General features: G+C 38.6%; 1 protein-coding gene across 6 annotated transcripts in view; it reads left to right on the top strand.

Annotated features, from left to right (window-relative positions):
- ESR1 (estrogen receptor 1) overlaps positions 1-19,063 on the top strand; it is a 361,874-nt gene that overhangs the window by 232,873 nt on the left and 109,938 nt on the right. For all 6 annotated transcript variants that reach the window (XM_079147950.1, XM_079147949.1, XM_079147951.1 and 3 more), the window contains exon 5: positions 2,884-3,219. In XM_079147950.1, the coding sequence (XP_079004076.1) occupies positions 2,884-3,219 (336 nt within the window). The remainder of the gene's footprint in view (positions 1-2,883; positions 3,220-19,063) is intronic.

The following is a 19,063-nucleotide window of genomic DNA, read 5'->3' as shown; positions in this document are numbered from 1 at the left end:
TTATTTGAGAACTTTCTACTGTTTTGATGTAGAAGAAGAAAATCAATATCCCCATGAGCCTACATGCAAAAATTCTCAACAAAACAGTAGCTAACCCAAGCCAAAAACTCTTTTAAAAAAAAAAAGGTTATTTTCCATTGTCAAGTGGAATTCATCCCAGGGATGCAAGAATGGCTCAATATATGCAAATTCATTATTTTCCTCTCAGTTTCCTATATCCCCTAGGTTTGGGTATGTTGTGTTTCCGTTATCATTTATTTCAAGAAAGTTGTGATTTTCTTCTTAATTATTTCACTGACCCATTGGTAATTTGGGTCAGTTTAATTTTCATGTATTTCTAAGTTTATTTTGTTACTGATTTCTAGCTTTATTGCATTGTGATTAGATAAGGTACTTGATGTAGCCTGCATATAATCTATCCTGGAGAATGTTTCGGTGCTGCTGAGAAGGATGCATATTTTGCAGCTGCTGGATGCAATATTCTGTAATATCGGGTCCATTTGGTGTCTAGTGCAGTTTAACTCTACTGTTTCTTTGTTGATTTTATGTCTAGATGATATGTCCACTGCTAAAAATGAGGTGCTAAAGCTCCCTGCTGTTATTTGTGCTGGAGTCTGTCTCTCCCTTGAGGTCTATTAATATTTGCTTTATATATTTGGGTGCTCTGATATTGGGTGCATATGTATTTAGAATTGTTATTTACTCTTGCTGAATTCATCCCTTCATCATTGTACAATGACTTTCCTTGTTACTTTTTTACTACTTTTTATTTAAAATCTATTGTATCTAAAATAAGTATGGTTACTCTTGTTTTCTTTTGGATTCTTGTCACACAGAATTTCTTTCCTGTCCCTTTACTTTCAGTCTACACATGTCCTTAGAAGTGAAGTGAGTTTCTTGCAAACAGTGAGTAGTTGATCCTTGTTTTGTTAATCCATTCAGTTACTCTATGTCTTTTAATTAGAGAATTTAATCCACTTGCATTTAAGGTTATTATTGATAGGTTAGGTCTTACTATTGCTGTTTTGTTATCTGTATGTTTCTTTTTTGGCCTTCCTTCCTTTCTGTTTGACTTTTATAAATTAATCTCTCTCAATGAAATTTGTTTCTCTGATGAATTACTGAATTGTTTCTCTGTATTTTTTCAAAGTTAAGTGTTTTTTGAAAAACAGCTACTTTGAATCTCTGAGCATTCTTACATATTGGTTGCTTTATGATCAATTTCTGGCATCTTTTTCTTTTTTTTCTGTTCTTCTTCCTCTCATTTTTTTTTTTTTTTTTTTTTTTTTGTAATGCGGAGGATAGCACCTGAGGCTTCACACAATCTTTCACTGAGTCATACCCCAGCCCTTCTGGTGTCTTATTTTGTCCATTAGGTGATGTTTCGATTCTCTGCAAGTTCTTGATGCTTATTAGTGTGTGTGTGTGATGTCATATGCATATTAAAGAATTAGGTATTTATTCCAGTCTTTACAATCTGTCTTTGTGCCCTTCTTTCCAGAAGTTGTAAGCAGACTATTTACTTTCTCTGAGCCTATGGTCACAGCCACTATTTCAGCAGTAGATGGTACCCTAAGTTCAGGGTTACCGTGAGTCTGCAGTGGTGTGTAGTCACTGTTTCAGCACTAGAGGGTGCCCCAAACTCTAGTTTGTCATAAATCTGCCATCGTGTTATTCAAGATGGCCTAGGGATATACCTGAAAGGGTAGTCCTTATCTACAAACCTCCATGTCAACTGAGACAGGTCCAGATGCCTTGTCCATGGTTGGTCACCAGTATTCAGGCACCATGAATTTTGCCTGGTACAGGCCTCACTGTGGAGGGTATGGCAATAATTTGTGCCTATCTCCTTCTTCCTTCTGCAGTGGGAAGTAACTCTCCCATTGTAGAAAGGATGGGCAGTATGGACAACATGGCTGCTTCAATGCTAGTTCATACTAGGAACCAACAGTCCTCTGACACCAGTGCAGCACAAGGCAGGATGAAGGCCCTTCCTGCTGTGGTCTGCCTGCTGCTGTGGTTTCTTTGTGGCTCAAGACCCCTGCAGCTAACTGGAGGTGATGTGGCCTGAAATACAAGTCTATTCTACTAGTGCCCCAGGTCTCTGTCTGGTGAAGGATGGGTCCAGTCCACAGGCTTTGTCTGAGGGCAGTGGCCTGGGGTAGGGACTATAGCATTATTCCCAGTACTGAATGTCACAGTGGTAGACCTGGTACTTGGATCCATGTCCAAGGTCTATATTTAATTCCCTGCCCCTCTCTTAAGTGGGACGTGTCCCTCTCTACATTGTGCTGCTTGGATTTGAAGGAGGGGTAATGTAAGCAATTTTCCTCTCATACTTTCTTCAGTTCTTGTGAAGGTATTTCATGTGTGAATTAATGTTTCTGTTGAGATTTAATCCTTGGAGGATCTTACCCCATCATCTTGCTCTGCCCCTTCAGTATTAAAATACTTTTAAAATTTATTATTTAAAAGAACATTCATGTAGATGCAATCTTTGATGCTAAACCATATTTCAAAAATAGTTTTTTTATTATAATTATTTTGTTTACAGCATCTGTTTATACACACACACACACACACACAGACCTGGTGTGTTGCAGCCAGCTTATACTGGCTCACAAAAGCCTACTAATACATTTACAAGAGTTTTATAAGAACCTTGATGTTAGGCAAGTGAGTTGAAATTAGTTTCAGTGGTGGTATTTATACCATGAAAATTGGCAAATGCTACAAATCAATTCCTTTGTTTTTCCCCCTTATGGAGAAATAATTGCTAAATATTTACTAGTTTGTTTGTGCCCCCATGTATTTATTTAAATAAAAGGAAGTGCTGTTAGCTCTGAAGATGGTATTTATATGAAAGTTTACTTGCATTTTCAGGGATAAGGAAAGACCGAAGAGGAGGAAGAATGTTGAAACACAAGCGCCAAAGAGATGATGGAGAAGGCAGAAATGAAGTAGGATCCTCTGGAGAAATGAGAGCTGCCAACCTTTGGCCAAGCCCCATTGTTATTAAGCACACCAAGAAGAACAGCCCTGCCTTGTCCTTGACAGCTGATCAGATGGTCAGTGCCTTGCTGGATGCTGAGCCCCCCATAATCTACTCTGAGTACGATCCTACCAGACCCTTCAGTGAGGCTTCCATGATGGGCTTGCTGACAAACCTGGCAGACAGGGAGCTGGTTCACATGATCAACTGGGCAAAAAGGGTGCCAGGTAAGAATGCTAAATTCGACTTTTTTAAAAAAATTAGTTATATTTTTATTTTTTTATTCTTTTACAGACTGCATTTTAATTCATTGTACACAAATGGGGTACATCATTTCGTTTCTATGGTTGTACATGATGTAGATTCATACCATTTGTGTTATCATACATGTACATAGGGTAATGAGCTCTGTCTCATTCCACCATTTTTTATACCTGCCCCCTCTCATTTCCTTCTACATAATCTAAAGGTCTAACAAAAAGTTATTTCGCTTAGCATGATATTCTCCAGCTCCATCCATTTACCAGTAAATGCCGTAATTTCATTCTTTTTAAAGATTGAGTAATATTCCATTTTGCATATATACCACATTTTATTTATCCACTCATCTGTTGAAGAGTACCTAGGTTGGTTCTATTGTTTAGTTATTGTAAGTTGAGCTGCTATAAACATTGATGTGGCTGTGCCTGTAATATGCTGGTTTTAAGTCCTTTGTGTATAAACTGAAGAAAATGGTATGGAGATTCCTCAAAACTTGGAATGGAACCACCATTTGACCCAGCTATCCCACTCCTTGGTTTATTTCTAAACCATCTTATTTGCCAAAAAGACTTTGAGTAGACATTGCATGATAAATGTATTACATCTTATATGTGTATGGTGTCAAAAGTGCTTCATACTAAGTGATCTATGAAAGTTTTTAATACTGAGCCCTATCATTCAAAATACCTCAATTGCTAATAATTTTTTTTCCTGAAAAGTATTTTCTTTAAATATTTGTATGAACTAGAGAGATAAGAATAATAGGTTTATTCCCTGAAGGTCTCGTATTTATCCAAATTGATGTCTGCATAGTATTTTAGGAGAAAGGGAAATGCCATTAAAAATAAATTAGGGCATCGTCTCTGGGAGGAACTTTTTGAAAGACCCAACAGTTGAAGTGACAGTTCAGTGATTCTCTCAGAAGTGGTATTTCTATAAAACTCAGCTGTTGCTCTTGTTCAGGGAGAAGAGCTCTAAGTATTATGGGAACCAGACTCCTCCCTGCCCCAACATATCCATCATACATATCTAGAGGCTTGTACTAAGGCAAGGGGAAGTTAAATCTTTTTTGTGGGCTTATCTATCACATGAGTAGTAGATTTAAATAGAGATTTTCTCATCTGGTTTCTTTCAATAGATGAAATTCTTACCTATGAAGTATAGAACTTTTCATGAACCTAAAAAAGGTGGAGTTTTGTACTTGGATTTCCAAGTTCGCCAATATGTTGTAGGTGGAGTAGACCTATGTTTGGCATTAGAGGACCTTATAGGTATTGCATATATCAAATTAATATTTGAGTCCTTTGAGTAAGAAGGCATCTGTACTGTGATCCATATTCCTTAGAGCACATCCATTTGGGTGGTTAGGGTAGCAGAGACTGGCTTACAGAGCAGTCTGGGGATTAATAGGCAAATTTAGGTTTCCAGGGTAAGTCAACCTGGTAGGCAGAAACTCCTGACCATTTTTGGAATTAAGAGTTTTATTGAACACATATATATTTTAGCATTTTTATGTGAAGTAGACACATTATCCATAAATTGGAATCTTGGTGTTATGGGGCTGTAGGTTTTCCTTTATCTCTATATCTGTTAGTACCTTTTAAAAATACTTTGGGAGAAGAGAAAAACGAAAGAACTAATTACTAGTGGCCATATCCCTAAGAGCTAATTCTCGGTGACTGTTTATTGTTCTGTAAAGTTCTATTTTCCTTTATGAAATTTTGGCAATATTACTTTCTGAGCACTGCTCAAGTACATACGTTTCATATTTATCTGTAGATTACCATTGTGGAATTTTTATAATTATAAAAATTTAAAATCATTTGAAACAACTGTAACTAAATTCAAACACATTATTACTGGATGAAGAATTCATGGTAATAATATTCTGAACTTAGGAATAAAATAGGGACTCTGCTAAGGAACAGAAAACATTTTGTCCATTTTTAGCCATTCCATCTTGAAACTCAGTACTGGGCAAATTTATGGTAACGAGATATGTTCAAAAACACCCTAACTCCCTTATGTTAACTTAAAAGATCTGGATGACTCCAAAATCCTTGAACCAAACTCTATTTTATTACTTGATAATTTATTTTAAAAAGAATTATAAAGGCAACAATGAAATTGTGTACATTTGTGTGCTACATAATGGTGTTTTGTTTAGCAGAGGACCACATATATGTTGGAAGTCCCATATGATTTTATCAGGTAGTGATGGTGTAGCTATTTGTGGAAGTACACTATATGATGTTCAGAAGTTACAAGGTCACCTAATGACACATTTCTCAGGATGTATCCCTGCCACTAAGTGACAAATGACTCTGTGTGTGCACATGTGTGTACCATTGGAATATAGCTTTTGTAAGTCAAAAGTCTACTTGTGTGACAAAGCAGAATAAAAATAGTCATTGATTAAAAAAAAAATGAAAAGGGAAGGAAAAGGGGTCTTGGAAGAGTTCTGAAGGTGATTGTCAAGGTTTTCATTAAAATTTGAGAAAGCCACATTTCGAAAGACTTTATATATCCAAATATTGTCAATCATTTAAAAAACTATTTCACATTCAAAATCAAATACAGACAATGTTACATTTATGTAGTCGTAATTTGAGAGTCACAATAATGGTGACAGGAAACATCATCAACAGGAAGCCATTTCTGGAAATACCTGGAGTGAGTCCTTGGACCATCCTCAGAACAGCTATTAATATAACAGAAATTATGAAATGACTTCATTTGAGTGATGAATTTTAATAAAGATAATCAAACTTTGGGCTACTTTAGTAGCTCTAGAAGTATTTTTAATTAATTGCAAATTGTCATTTTTTCAAATATTAGTAATTGTAAGTCGAATTTCCCTTTGTCTTAATATTTGGGCATTTTTTTATTTTTTTACTACATCTCTTTACTAAGAATTAAAATGGGAAGAGTTTTAAGATAAAATACATCTTACCAGCTTGGTAGTCAAGATCCAATCTATAAAATACTTACATTAGGCCAGGTTAAACATGACTTCAAGGAATTAATTTTCCCTTTGCAATTTAAAAACAAAATCGCAACTAGAATGTTAAAGCCTACCTACCACCTCTGACAAGTGGTGCTTTTCTATAATACATGCTACATGTCTGCATTTTGATATCTAGCTACAGTGGTTTTCCTCCTTATTGTTTGTTCTGAAATTAGTTATTCTTCAATAGGCATTTTATAGTCAACCATAACGGAGGTTAACTTTAAAAAACATATTATGAAATCGTATTTACTATTATCCTATGCATAGTGAAACTAGTCAATCAGTGTAGCATCGTTCAGCCTTGATGAAAAGTCATTATATTTCTGATATCAGCGTCACTTTCAGTGCCAGCGCTGAGGGGTTGACTCTTTTCCAGTGTTCATGAAATACATCTGATCTTTTTTTCACTAGAAGATTGAAAGGCAGTGCAAAAATGTCACTCTGATTTATGAAAAATTAAGTCTTTTCCAAAATTCACCCTAATTCTGTGTACCTCCAGAGCAATTTCATTCTTACTGTTTCCACCCCATTTCTACATATTGAATATCAATTTGGGATGGAGATCCCAAGGCGGATGGCCTTTTGAAGACTGATACCAAGAAGCCCAACAGCCCCGAACTACTACAGAGCACAGGTCGGCAGGGTCTGGAAGTTGGTTGAAGGCCTGGCCAAGGGAGCAAGTAAAGGAGAAGTGGCTTGAAGCTGGATTCCACGGGGCTCATTCAACCTCAGCCACTTCCTCATTCTTTCAGTGACACAGTAGTTACTTTCCTCTTCTCCTGCCCATCCCTCTGAACTCAAGGCTAGAGTCCCCACTTCCTTCTGGGCTCTGACTCCTGAGTCCACCATCTTACTTCTGGTTCCCTCCTTTCTCAGTTTTGGCCCCAGGGATAGAGGATTCACTTTGTCGGGATGTGCCCCCCACCAGCTCCAGGCTCAGTGTCGCAGCAGTTTCTGTGTCATCTCTGGGGGCATGATTGTCTCAGCCACCCCAGGGCTCAAGGCTGCTGCTGCTCCTGTATTCCCCACGGACACAGTGATTAGCTTCCCAGACTCTAACACTCAGCCTCATCCCTCAAACCAGCAATGAACTGAACTCAGGAAAGGCTCTTCACTACACAAATATAAAGTCATTTTTCAAACTCCTAATTTTGAGCCCTGTTAGAAGTCAGTGCCCCCTCAAGTCACTCTTTAAGTCTGTGATGTTCCTCTTTTCACCTCTCTTCAGAATCTACCTGCTGTTCTGACATCTCTCTGGCAGCTGTGTTGGTGAGACTCCACTTCCAACCTTGCTTTTGTTAAGGGGCAGAGAAATGTCCAGAGGAATGTGCAGACAGGAGGTCTTTAACAGGGGAACTTTAACAGGCTTCAATTGTCTGTCAGCTGGTGAGTTCACTTAGTGACTGTAACTGAAAACCTAAATCGTAGGGACAAGAGGACAGAGAGAGGGCACAGTTCCTTCAGCTGGGAATTGGGAGCATCTAGAAGGAAGATATTCTATTCTGGGAGGTTCCTGTGGATTCCAGGGACTTGGCAAGGCTACCCCGTACTCTTCTTCTCAACTACAATTAGACCAGTAGACCCTGCTCTTAAGCTGCTCTGGTTCAGCCTGCTTCAACACAACACAGCAATGACAGAATGTGGCATGGGGATGTGGGTGACCTACTGGTGACAGATGCATATGCTTAAGGGAAATATTTCCTATTTTGCAACCATTCTACAATAACAGTGTGTTAGTTTTTCATCTCTGTGACCAAAGTATCTGAGAAAAATAATTTAAAAGAGGAAAGATTGACTTTGGCTCACCATTTCAGAGAATTTAGTTGATGGTTGGCTGACTCCATTGCTCTAGGCTTGACATGAGGCAGAACATAAGGTGAAAGGGCATGGTGTAAGAAAGCTGCTCACCTCGTGACAGCTGGTGGTTAGGAGTGAGGGGAGACAAGACACAGTCCCCAAGGGTGTTTCTCTAAGGACCCACTTCCTTCAACTAGGTTCTACCACATAGTTTCCACCACCTCCCAATGGTCCATTCAGCTATCAATGGATTAATCCATTAATGAGATCAGAATCCTCATGGTCTCATCACTTTCCACAAGCCCCACCTCTGAACATTGCTGCACTGGGGACAAAACCTTTATTTATTTTTTTTATTTTATCATTACTTTTATTGAAGCACTATAATTATACAAAAAGTGAGATTTATTATGCTATATTCATACATGCATGTAATATTTGTTTAATCTCATTTCCCAGTACCTTCCCTTTCCCTGCCCTCCTACCTCTCCTGATTCACTTAACTGATCTCCCTTTAATTAATGTTATTGTTATTTTAATTAGTGATTTATAACTTTCTACACACACATGCATATCTATACATTTGTATATGTAACATGGGATTCACTGTGGTGTAGTCATACATAGACCTAGCATAATTTGGTAGGTTTAATTCCCCAGGACTTCCTCCTGTCCTCCCATCTCTTTCAGTTCCCTCGCTCTGCTCTCTTGGTCTTCTATTTTTGTGAGACCCCTTTCTTTTTTGTTTTTTGTTATTCCCTTTTCCTCTCTCTCCCTTTCTAACTTCCACATATGAAAGAAAACATTTGAACCTTGACTTTCTGAGGCTGTCTTATTTCACTTAGCATGATGTTCTCTAGTTCCATCTACTTACCCACAAATGACATAATTTCATTCTTCTTTATGGCTGAGTAAAACTTCACTGTGTTTATATATACTACATTTTGTTTATTCATTCATCTGTTTATGGGCACCTTGCTGGTTACATGACTTGGCTATTGTGAATTGCACTGCAATAAACACTGAGATGCTTGTATTACTATAGTATGCCGATTTTAGTTCTTTTGGATAAATATCAAGGAGTGGGATACCTGGATGATATGGTGTTTCCAATCCAACTCTTTTGAGGAATCTCCTTGCTTCTTTCCAAAGTGATTATACTAATTTGAATTCCCACCAACCATGTATAAGTGTATCTTTTCCTCACATCCTCGCCAGCAATTATTTTTCTTTGTGTTCTTGATGATTGCCATTCTAACTAGGGTGAGATGAAATCTCAGTGTAGTTTGATTTGCATTTTCCTGCTTGCTAAGGATGTTGAACAGTTTTCCGTGTATTTGTTGGCAATTTGTATTTATTCACTTGAGGAATGTCTATTAGGGACTTTTGCCCATTGATTGATTGGGTATTAGATTTTTGGATATTTTGGGGGGGGGTTAATATGTTCTGCATATTAATCCTTGGTTGAAAGAATATCTTTTATTGGCTAAGATTTTCTCCCATTCTGAGGGCTGTCTCTTCACTCTCTTATTTCCTTTGTTGTACAGAAGCCTTTTAATTTTATGCTACTTCACTTATTGATACTTGCTTTTATTTCTTGAACTTTAGGGATCTTGTTAAGGAAGTCAGTGCCTGCACCAACATGTTGGAGTGTCGACCCTATCTATTCTTCTAGTAATTTTGGTGTTTCTGGTCTAATTCCTAAGTCTCTGATCTACTTCAAGGTGATTTTGGTGCAGGGTAAGAGGTAAGGGTCTAGTTTCATCCTTCTGCATATGGATAACCAGTGTTCCCAGTTTGTCAAAAGGGCTATCTGTTCTCCAACATGTCAAGGATCAGATGACTGTACCTATGTGCATCTGTCTGTCTTCTCTTCTACATTGGTCTTCGTGTCTCTTTTTATGCCAGTGCCATGCTGTTTTTGTTAATAGAGCTCTGTGGTATGATTTGAGGTTGATTGTGATGCCTTAAGCATTGCTCCTCTCGGGGACCAACTCTTTAACATGAGACTTTGGGGGAATCTCCTGATCTAAACCATCATCAAAAGCCCCAGGACTGGGCTAGAATTGCCCTAGTGTGAATGTGCAGCTGCTCTGGGCTGCAGTCTGCAGTTTTCCTGATATCCTTCCCTGCTTCCCAGGGCTTCTGCAAAACCTCTGGGTGACACTCCAAGAAAGCAGTTCTTTGTTATTATGTTTTTTTTTTTTTTTTCCTTTTTCTTTTTTCTTTTATGTGAAACTTTGAAGCCCTATCAATGTTTGAGGACCAGAGGCTAAAAAGCCTTTTAAAATCCTTTTTCTATCTTGAGAATGTTTGAGAAAGATGCCCCAATGCCCTACCCTCCTGAGGGACCTGCTTCAGGGATTTTGAGCAGGGAGTCGAGAAGTCTGCATGTCTGTCTTGGGCACAGTGGGCAGGGTTGTTGGGGGATCCTCCGGACACATTATGGGGAGTGTTAGCCTGTGGCTCTGTCACTTTCTTAGGGGGTTGGCAGGGAGAATGTCAGCCTTCATTAACTGTTTTTATGCTTAATGGATTGAACTGCATCTTAAACCCTAGTATGTCAGAATGTGACTTAGGAGATAGTCTTTATGGTGGTAACTGAGATCAAACAAGTTCGTCTGCATGGATTCTAATCCCGTATGACTGGTGTGCTTATTGAAAGGGGAATTTGGAGACAGAACTAGGTATGTGCAGAGGGAAGATGAGGCAAAGAAACAGGGGGAGGACAGTCATGCAACCGAGTACGTGCACCAGCCCGGGAACACCTAGGTTTGCAGCAAACAGCAGAAGCTAGGAGGGGCAAGCTGGACCTCCCCTGGGACATTCAGAGTGTGGCCCCACTGACACCTTGGTTTTAGACTTCTCACTTCCATAACTGTGAAGCAATCCATTTCTGTTCTTTCAAAAACCACACTGTTTTTGACTCTTTATATGAAAACCTAAGAAAACTAATACAAAGTGTGTTAAAATAATTTTTTTTGTTTTGTATTTTTGAGGCACACAAAAAAATCAGGAGTTATTTGTACCAAGAGGAATGTTTGGCTCATCTGGTGCAGGCCTGGTTACTCATTTACTCCTGTGTGTTCTCTCCAGAGATGGTGCAAGTGGTTTACCCAACTTTTGGCTTTGAAACTGAGTTAGCGCTGTAAGAGTTCCATGCCTTACCTGGTAAATATCTTGTAAAAGATCTTAACCTGCAGAAGGATGTTTCCATGTGACCCTTTCATGGTTTCTCCTTTTAACATTTATATCTTCCATCCATTTGAATTCCTCCAGGGATTCAGTATGAGGTGTGGCTCCCGTGAAGTTTTCCAACAGGTGGCTGCATAGTTGATTCAGGTCCATTTGTTGAACAGTCTTTTAAAGAAGTATTTTTAAGACTTCCTTTACAGTTTGCCTTCCAAGTTTCAGAGCTTTGTTAGTTTTTAGTTTCAGTTTATTAAGAGCTTTTGAAGTAGGGAGAAAGATTTGACCATTAGTCTTTGGTATGTATGGCTATTATTCCCAATTCTGAAATAAAAATGAATTACCTATTCAAAATTATACAAATTATACATGTCTAATTTAACTGAATATATTGTGTGATATGTCCACCCTATGTGGAGATATTTAGTACTTTTCCATTCATTTGAACAATAAAGACAAAAATATCATGAGACTTGAGACATTTGGATAAGGCCAGGCCCATAGGAGGTAGTCAGGTGATACACTGACTATTCAGTTTGGATAGGACATCAAAATTGTTCTCCAGGAGAGAAAAGGAAGAGAATATGCCAGACTTCTTTTCTCTCTTCTCCCATTGGTTGTACGTGCCCCCAAATGTTGCAGAACTGGGTCCTTGGCCTTCCTGCTACTTCTAACCAACTGGAAAAGCCAATCCATACAAAGCTTCTTCCAGGCACTTTGGGTTTATGCTTTCCAGAGTTCTTACTCTAGGTCCTAGACACCTAAATATTAAATTTTTACTTTCAGCTGTCTGCAGCTCAGGAAAGGTCACACTGTCATAAGTCATTCAAAACCAAACTGCTATTTTCCTCTTTCTCCCTTGAACAGCAAACTCGTTTTTTCCTTCTGGTTCTCTCCACTCCTGCCCGGGCCTCTACCCTTCTTCCTATAGAGCCGTGGAGTCACCTTTGTGCAGGGCTCTTCTGCACTGTGTTATCCTGACTCGTCCTCTTCCCACCCTACATTTATGCTTCATCTTTATTCCACTGTCACCAGTTTGGTCTGCATCACCAAATTACTTCACTTTTACTGTACTATTCAAGTGTCCCTGCAAAGCTTCTCTGCTAATGCAGGAATATTCAGAGGTAAAATCATTCAGTTATGAGAACTGTAGCCTAGTCAGTCCATCCTGATTTGAATGAACTGACTGGTAACCATGGGCAGGTGTGTCCCTGGGACCATGCCCTGTGTCCCTGCCACCCCCTCTCCTGCTTCCCAGCTGCCATGAGGGAAACAGTGAAGCTCTGCTACACGCATCCTCAACGACCTGCTGCTTAACCTGGGCCTAAAGCAATAGACCTAGCCAACCATGGATTAATCCCCCGCAACCTGGAGCCAAAATAAATTTCTTCCTCCAAGTTGTTCTTCTCAGGTATTTTGATCCCAGCCATGGAACACTAACACAGAAACTGGTTCTGAGAAGTGGGGTCCTTGCCATGACTAAGCTTACCAGGTGATTCAGAAGCCTTTGGAACTAGTTTTTGGAAGGAGTTTGGAAGACTTTGAAGATGCAGGCTGGAGAAGTCTTACAATGTCCTAAGAGCTTAATGGGTGATTCTGGTGGGAACTTGGAACATAGCATGTGGATCGGAATGCAGACTGTGCTCATGAAGTTTCAGAGAAAATGAGGACTCTATTTGGAATTGGACTAGAGGCCATTCGTGTTATATTCTGACAAAGGACTTGCCTACTTGCCTGATACATGAGACTTTACATGAGGTTGACTTTAAAGGTGATAATTAATCTGGTGGGGGAAATTTCCACACAGCATAGCATTTAGTCAGTGGCATAGATTTTGCTGGCAGCTTTTAGTCAGATTTTCTGTGAAAATTTATAGCAAAAAGCAGAGCTGAAGTATTTTAAAAACTTGCATTTGGCCAGAAAAGTGCTTATAATACTAGAGCCATGCATGTTTGTTAAAGAGATTATAGGCACTAAAGAGATGCTAAGTACTTTTCACACAGATAATAGGAAAGATGCCTTGAGAACATCTCAGGAATTTACAAGACCACACCCATTGTAGGCTCAAGTATGTGGAAAGGAAAACTTCTTTGAGAAGAGATCCTCAGGGTACTTTGCTTACACACCTGGGTCGAGGAAGTGGCTTCATCATGCTCAACCATGCAGACACTCAGAGGCCACTGCTGCTGTGATCCTAGGGGACTCAAGGTACTATGTGAGCTGGTGGCAGACCTTCACATCATCCATGTGGTGCTAGTTCTACAGGAATACAGGATGCTGGAGTTAAGGGGTCAGAAGAATACCACTGAGATTTCTAAGAAAGACCTGGGAGGCCAGGAAAAGTGTAGCAGGATTGGGATCACTGTAGGCTGCCCCTGAGAGGGTGATGTGTGAAGCTGTGAAGTTGAAGCCAAACCTGGAATGGAGACCCAAAGAATTACTCATACCAGTAATACAGACTCTCCACTAAAATATTCTGCTTGCTATGGATAAAACCAGATGCAACCACAAGGCCAAAGAGATGGGATTGCCCAAACCCTTTAGAGAGCACCTCTTCCTACCATTTGTCTAGATACCGTATGTCATGTTGTAGAATTTGTTTCCTGACACTGAATTTCAATCTTATTTTGGTCCCATGCTTTCTTTTTATGCCCCTATTTCTCCCTTTCAGGGTGAGAATGTTTACTCTTTGCCATTGTATATTGGATATATGTATCTTGCTTTTGATTTTTATAAGAGCTCACAGTCAAGGGTGTCTTGAGTCTCAGGTAAGAATTTGGACTTGGACTTTTGGGCAGTGCTGGAACAATTATAACCATAGGACTCTTAGAGATGAACTAAATATATTTTGTATTGTGAGATGGACATGAGGTGTTGAGTACTGGGTGGAATATTATGGTTTGGATATGAATCATCCCCTAAAAGTTCCTGTGTTAATGCAGGAATATTCATAGGTACAATGATTACATTATTAGACTTGTAACCTAATCTGTCCATCCTAGTTTGAATGGATTGACTGGGTGGTAACTGAGTAGCTGTAGGGAGGTGGGACATGGTTGGGGGAAGTGAGTCTATATGGGCACGCCTTGGAAATGTTCATCTTCCCTGTGGCCCCCTTGCCTCTCTCTGCTTCCTGGCTGTCATGAATGGAGCAGTTCTCCTCCACCTCACCCTTCCACCATGAAGTTCTGCCTCATCTTGGGCCCAGAGTAATGGACTTGGCTGACTAAACCTCCAGAACCATGATCCAAAATAAACCTTCCTTTTTTTAAAAAGTTTTTCTTGTTGTGTATTTTAGTCAGAGCATGAAAAGCCAACTAACAAGGCCCTTATTTGATTTCTTATTTGACATCTAATTCCCAACATGATCTACTTACCTGGACAATCTTGTTGGCTCACCCTTTTTCCTGACATTTGACCATTCACACCTTAAATTAATCTTAGTTTTCTTTTGTTTGGATCCTACTCTGCACCCTGATGGTTCTGCAGAGAACGAATTAGAAAAAGTGAAGTCTTTCTATTACTTGGGTAATTACTTGGGTATTACTTGGGTATTGATGGGTCACCTCACCAGAGCCACCAAAGTTGCTTGGTATTCAATCACCTTCTTTCAAATGGTAAGTGACTTCGTGGTTTCTGGTTGGAATCCCCTGGTTCATGGCGAACCTTCTGGTTTCCGAGTTTCAGTTCTGTTGCCATGGTTATTAACTGTTCCAGAGTTTGTTCAACTTCACTTATTTATTTTTTTTTGTTTGGTTCTGGAGTTTGAACCCAGGGCCTTATGAATGCTAAACACAAGTATTCTCCACCAAATTACCTCCGAGCCCTGCTCAACTTCCAATGGATACTTCCCTCGTAAGTAAATTGCTTGATGCGTTAAAATCTAAGTTCTGTTTAAAAATTCTTGAGACCAATTCGCCTTGATTGAGTTTTCGAAAGTGACCTTTTTCTTTGGGTCTAGGATTTATCACTTAGTTGTATCTAGTAGAGTCCCTCATGTAATAATGGGGAAAAGTAGAAGTAGAAGTCCAATTACTAAAAAAAAAAAAAAAAAGATGAAATTTAAAAAAATGGTGGCAGTGCCCGTCTCTGGAAGGAATTGCAGTTTCCCTTTGTAGTATCTCATGTGTTCATTATGTGACTCTTTCATAAACATGAAATCTAATAAAATGATGGGCAGTTCCCTCTCTGGAGGGTGTTAAAAGTGTCTCTTCTTAGAACAATGTGCTGTATTATAACGTGGTTCTTTTTACCTGGTCAAGATGTTTGCCTAAGTTTGCTCAGGGCATTTGAAACTAGTAGGTGAATGCTTTGGACTTAAAAACTTATTCAAGGCCTTGAATATTTTCCAAAGTATGTATTCAAGTTGTATCTGTTGGTGTTTTTCTTCTTGTATCAATAAGGCAGAAAAGAATGTGAGCATGTTTGCTTTTTCTTTATTGCTGTCCACAAGTCAGAGATAGAAACTGAAAAATATATAATCTTTTCCTGAGTAGACTTTGAAATTCTCCAAACTGAGATCCAGAGCAATGCTGTGTTGGCATTGGGTCTGTGGGAATAAGAGGCTCCACTGAGACTGGTCTTGAAGTCTTCAAATTAAAAAAAATTACAAATACATAGATGTATAATCAGAAGCAAATAGTCAATATCTAATGCATGCATATCAAAACATGTGGCTCCAATCTCAAGAAATCAGAGAGCTCTACGTAAATATCTTTGTCTTGCTTAACAAATATCAAGACCACTTTGAAGGAATCTTTAACACCTAAGTGACTGTCGAAACAGACATGTTATCATTAGCCCTGGATATTTTTCTTTTTAATTTATTTTAATTTATTTTTTATTATTTTTTTATTTAGCTTTTGATTTTTTACAGACTTCATTTTGATTCATTGTTTTAATAAGTTCAACCTAAGTATCATAGAAGCATATTTTAAAAACAAAGTCTATTCTGCAGGTGACTCAGTAATGGTTATAAAACCATTTAAATGAACTTAATGCCACTAGTCTGTGTACTTAAATGTGGCTGCTGTGGTAAATGTTAAGTATATTTTACTGTAATCAAGAAGGAGATACAATACATTGTGAAAGTTACATGAAAATAAGACATTACTTATTGTGTTCATCAGCTTTACATAACTATGAACAATACCTGAGATAATCTACTTATAAAGAGGAGAAGTTTACTTTGGCTCACAGTTTTGTCGGTTTTAGTTTATGGTCACTTGGCCTCATTGCTTTGGTCCTGAGGCAGCACATCATGGCAGCAATATATAGCAGAGCAGAACCACTGGGCTTGTGGCCAGGAAGTAGAAAAATAGAGCAAGAGTCAGGGGCCCCACAATCCTCTTGAAGGGCATGCCCTCAGTGACCCACCTCTTAAGGTTTGCATTAACTCCCAATGGCACTAGGCTGACACACATGACTTTGGTGGGGGAACATTCTAAATCCAAATATAGCACATGGCAAAAGAAGTAGATGAAAATGATATAAATTCAGAAGTGATTCTTCTTTTATCCAAACTTTAAATTTGATTTTCAGTTAAAAAATAGAAACATTTGTGGGGGCTACGGATGTAAGTCAGTGGTGGAAAAGTTGTTTAGCATGCACAAGGCCCTGGGTTTGATTCCTAGTACTGCAAAACCAACCAACCAACCATATATGTGTGTATATGTGTGTGTGTGTGTGTGTATATATATATATATATATATACATATATATATATATGTGGGGGGGATGTGTGTGTATGTATATATATATAATATGTATGCTACATAATATATGAAATATAAACATTTGGCAAGAAGATAAATTGATGAACCAAGGACATGGGGTGGAGCAAATAAATATAAACAGGTTTGACCTTAGTCTCCCATAGTCTTTTTCATATTAAGAAGTAAGTTTGTACTTCATTCATTTGACAGTCATTTGATGAGCTCATTTTATGGCAAAGTTCTGTTCTATGGGAGAATATACCAGAGAACAAAATTGACAAAAATCTCTGCCTTCGAAGAAAGTCCATGCTACTCTCCCCATTACTGCCTGGGGAATGTGGGTTTTGCTGGGACCGTCTGCCTATTTTACATGGGAAGGAGGAGAAGCAGAGCCGAGATTACTAATTTATCTCTTAGAAGCAGTGGCTAATGAGTCTGCTGTGCTCTCAGCATTTGCCTGTGTTCACTCAGCTGAGTATTTTTATTTTCTGCATCTTACGCTCATCTTATGGATGATGACGCAGAGCAGAGGTTCATTGCGTAGTGGTTTAGCATTAGGGAAGACATTTGAATTCTAGAACATTATTCCTATGTGAAATTCTCAGCGTAGGCTAAGCAAGTTTGCTCACGATTTGATTTTTTAAAGAGCCCTCCTTCTCGTCTCCTGTCATGTGACGTAGACATCATCATGAAGGTCTGTGTGTTGCGGGAAGTGAAGAATATGACATTGACCTTATTAGAGCAATGCAGATCTCATAGTGCACCGTCAATAATATTAATCATTATACTTGCTGGTTTTGAGGTTTTTGTTATAATTAATTTTGAATCTGATTTTTAAGGACTATTATGTACCTATAAAATAAAATCATAAGATAACCTGGCACTTTGTAAAATCATTAGGATGGAAACCGGCTTTAAAATGCATTTTAAACTTAAATTCTGCTTGTGCTTTTCTTTTTACTTATGCTATGTGATTTGCTTTCATGCCTTTATGCTTTTTATCAAATGATCTTGCCATTTACCAAAACTACATAAGATTAAATTGTTATTTCTTTGCTTTCATTTTATTTTGTTTTCACATGGAGATACAATTAAGAAAAAGAAAACATTTCCTGAAAAATATAAGCTCCTGTCAATTTTCCAGGTTAACCTTAACTGAGATTTTGACTACATTTAAGTGCTTTAAGCTATCGGACAAGCTTCAAATAGTTATGCATGCGAATATTTAAATGAAACTGGAAAAAGAATATAAAGGTAAGAAATAGTATGTATTGAAGAACAAATCATACTTTAAACACCCCATTTCACAATTAAAAAATCAATCACGTGTAAAAGAAAACCCCAAAATAATAGTGACTTAAACAAAAGAAAACTTTTCTCTCACATAAAATAACCTGAACTTTCTTTTCCCAGAGATATGGCGACTTCATAGTCAAAAGGATCTGGGCTCTTCTGACTTTCTGTTCCCCTCTCCCAGCACAAGTCTCCCACTTTCAAGGTCAATGCCTGGGCCAGTGTGGCTACTTGGGCCTCTCTCTTGGCCATCACAGCTGCCTCCTAGGCAGCCACAGAATGGGTTCTGGGAAGTCAGCGGGGGCACACCTGCCAGCAGGAACAGTTTCTTGAAGGAGCCTTTTTGAAAGTCTTACTCAGTTCTTGCTTTTATAACTGTCCTTCAGAACATAAGCTACATCTGCCACAGGGGACTCAGGGTTATCTAATCTTTAAGTGGTTCACATTATACCTGGAATAAAATATGAGTTCTCAGTAAGCTGAGTTAAAACGGATATTTGGCAGTTGAGCAGCAGCCTCGGCTATATTAGGAAACTTCACATAATAATTTCAGAACTGAATCCTGTTTAATAAATATTCTGAATTACCGAGTGTCAATTTATATCATCGATAGTTCTTCATTTTGAAAAAGAACCAGAACACAATAACAAAATTCATACTCAAGTCCTATTAGGAATGTAAAAAAAAAGCTACCCTGACTGAATTCCCTTTGCTACACTCCTGTGAGTTTGGCACTACTATGTGGCCATTTTAGAGATAAAGAAACAGGTTCCTGAAGATGACAAGGAGCTTTCCCAAACCCGACGT

Source organism: Sciurus vulgaris (assembly GCF_902686455.1).
Source record: "Sciurus vulgaris genome assembly, chromosome: 7".
In the NCBI taxonomy this organism is placed as follows: domain Eukaryota; kingdom Metazoa; phylum Chordata; class Mammalia; order Rodentia; family Sciuridae; genus Sciurus; species Sciurus vulgaris.
This window is presented reverse-complemented; position numbering and strand designations above follow the sequence as displayed.